Source organism: Trypanosoma conorhini, assembly GCF_003719485.1.
Source record: "Trypanosoma conorhini strain 025E chromosome Unknown Tco_14.4_contig_00908, whole genome shotgun sequence".
In the NCBI taxonomy this organism is placed as follows: domain Eukaryota; phylum Euglenozoa; class Kinetoplastea; order Trypanosomatida; family Trypanosomatidae; genus Trypanosoma; species Trypanosoma conorhini.
Window position 1 is genome coordinate 3393 of NW_021704991.1, and position 2273 is coordinate 5665.

Below are 2273 nucleotides of genomic sequence, written 5' to 3' on the forward strand. Positions count from 1 at the left end.
TGACAGCAGCAGCGACACCTCAGTGCGTGTGTTGTTGTAGTGTTGTTTGCTGGCGGTGGCTGCAGAGCCCTCAAGGCGCAGAGCGGCGGCAAGCAGCGTTTGGTCTCTTTCCTTCGGCGCGTGTATATGTGGGCGAAGGCAAAGAAGCAGCAGAAAAAAAAACAGCCGCAATACGGAGGCGTCCCGGTGCACAGACAGAAGCCAGAGTTGAGAAGAACGGCGCGACCCCGCGCGGTGGCGGCCGCGGCACTGGGGCCCACACGGCGGCGGTGAGCACCGCCCAGGCCGCAGAAAACAAAAGAAAAAAAAAAGAAAACAAGACGGGGAAGAGAAGTAAATAATTCCTACAGGACCTCCAAAATTAAATTAAATTAAATTACGTCGGCAGGTGCTGTTCCTTTACCGCACGCGTCCAGCAGCACAAGAGGGCTGCGAGTGCGTGTCTTTATTTTAGTACCTGCACGAACAAGAAAAAAAAATCGTCTTGTGGCGTGAGCCCACACGTCCCTCTCGCACATTTCATGCGGCGTTCTCTCAGCTCTTCAGCCGGGCGGTGGGGTCAAATCCGTGCGGGGCGCACGTCAATGCGGCCGCCGTCACGTGTGCGGGAGCAGCCGCAAAAGGCACACAAGAGGGGGAAGCCGTGACGCACCACAGTGCATACAGAAAGCGATCATTGGAGCAAAGAAGAACGAAGAAAATGGGTGCCTGCCCCCTCCAGAAAGGCGTCAGCGGGAAGAAGAGCCAAAGGCAGAGAAGAAACGCATATAGGAAAAGAAGAAAACATGTGTAAGTGAGGCCGGCGGGGGCCGCGGCAGTGAGTCCCCGTGTGAAGCCACAAATACATAATCCTTTCCTTCAGCAGAGAGCCGCAATGCCACAAAGCCCCAGAAGAGTCAGCAGCATTACCCGAGGCAGACCCCCATGCACACTGCCGTCACCGTTTCCGTCATTGGGAATGGAGCCAGTAACGTTGGTGCCATTCGGGAGCGGTGGCACTTTGGGTGCTGTCGGCCTCCCTTCGGGTCCTGGTGCGGCGCCTGCATCCTTCGGCGCAACGTCAACGCCTGGCGACGCCTTTCCTCCCTGGCCTGGAGCGGGGGGTGGGGGCCGATCGGGCACAGAGCCTGCAGTGGTGTTGTCCCCCTTGGGCACCTCTGCGCCTTTATTCCGCGAATCGCCTGCCACTGGCTCGGTGCTGGGGGGTTTTGCACCGCCTTTGCTGTCGGGAGTGACCCCACCGTCAGTTCCCCCAGGACCGCCCGTTCCCGCGTGCGGTTCCGGATTCGGCTTTGCTGGGGGGACCTGAGGCGTCGAAACGGCGCTGTCGCTTTCGCTGCCGGCGGGGCCCTTGTCGGGCAATGAACTCTTCTCCCCCTTCTTGTCCTCCGGCCTCGCCTGGGGCGCAGGCCCCCCACCACCGCTAGTCGGCGGCGGAACCTCCGGCTTTGCCGCCGGCCGCGGAAAATCGACTTTGCCGTCGCTGAGCTTCTCCACCGCATCCTCAGCCAGCAGGTCGTTGTACAGCAGGACGTTGGCCAGCGTCACATGTTGGCTGCTCGCCGCACCGCCCCCGGCGTCGGCCCCAAAGCAGAAGTGCGAGATCCTGCTTGCGTCGAAAATAGAGTCGTCGTGGGTGTCACCGTAAATCTCACTCCCGTCGACGTGCACATTCCACTCGTCCTTTTCAAACTCCAGTGTCACTTGGTAGGTTTTGTTTGGTTCCCACTGCTCCAAAGACCCCTCAGCCGCGCCGCGATGAGGTGTGGAGAGCCACTTCCGCTCATGGTTGTACGACAGCTCAAAGAGCACAGTGCTCGCTGCGTCGTCCATCTTCACCCGCAGCAAAGGGATGGGGCCGCCGTCCTCCTCCGGCACCGCGTGGATCGTCACCGTCACCGCAAGAGCGAACTCGTTGTTCGCAAAGTAGTACGGCTGGTTCTGCCCCAGTTTCCCCACGGGCCACTCCGCCCCCGCCCCGGCGCCGCTGAACGTCACGCCGTTCGTAAACTTTGTTGCTGCCCCATGGACTGTCGCGTCCACGCCGAGGTACTCGTCCTCCCACTTGCCGCCAGTTGACTTCCCGGACAAAAACCCCACCAGCCCTTTGGTGGGAAGAGGGCCGCTGCACATGCCCCTCTTTCGCGGGTCGAGCTTTCCGCTGGCTTTGCAGCTTTGCAAGGCGGCGTCCGTATCTTTCCAACTCCTCACCACCTCCTTTATCCGATCCAGCTGCGTGGTCAGGCGCACGTAGGCAAGACCGTACGAATCGT

General features: G+C 60.5%; 1 protein-coding gene across 1 annotated transcript, besides 1 other annotated feature; it reads right to left on the reverse strand.

The window, feature by feature from the left end:
• The first annotated feature begins 291 nt into the window (after positions 1-291).
• Positions 292-319: a sequence feature (A-rich).
• A 539-nt stretch (positions 320-858) lies between these two features.
• On the reverse strand, positions 859-2273 carry Tco025E_08905 (trans-sialidase; the record flags this gene model as incomplete). Its single annotated transcript, XM_029375736.1, has 1 exon — positions 859-2273. A coding segment is annotated over one exon (1415 nt), but the record flags the coding sequence as incomplete, so codon positions are not given.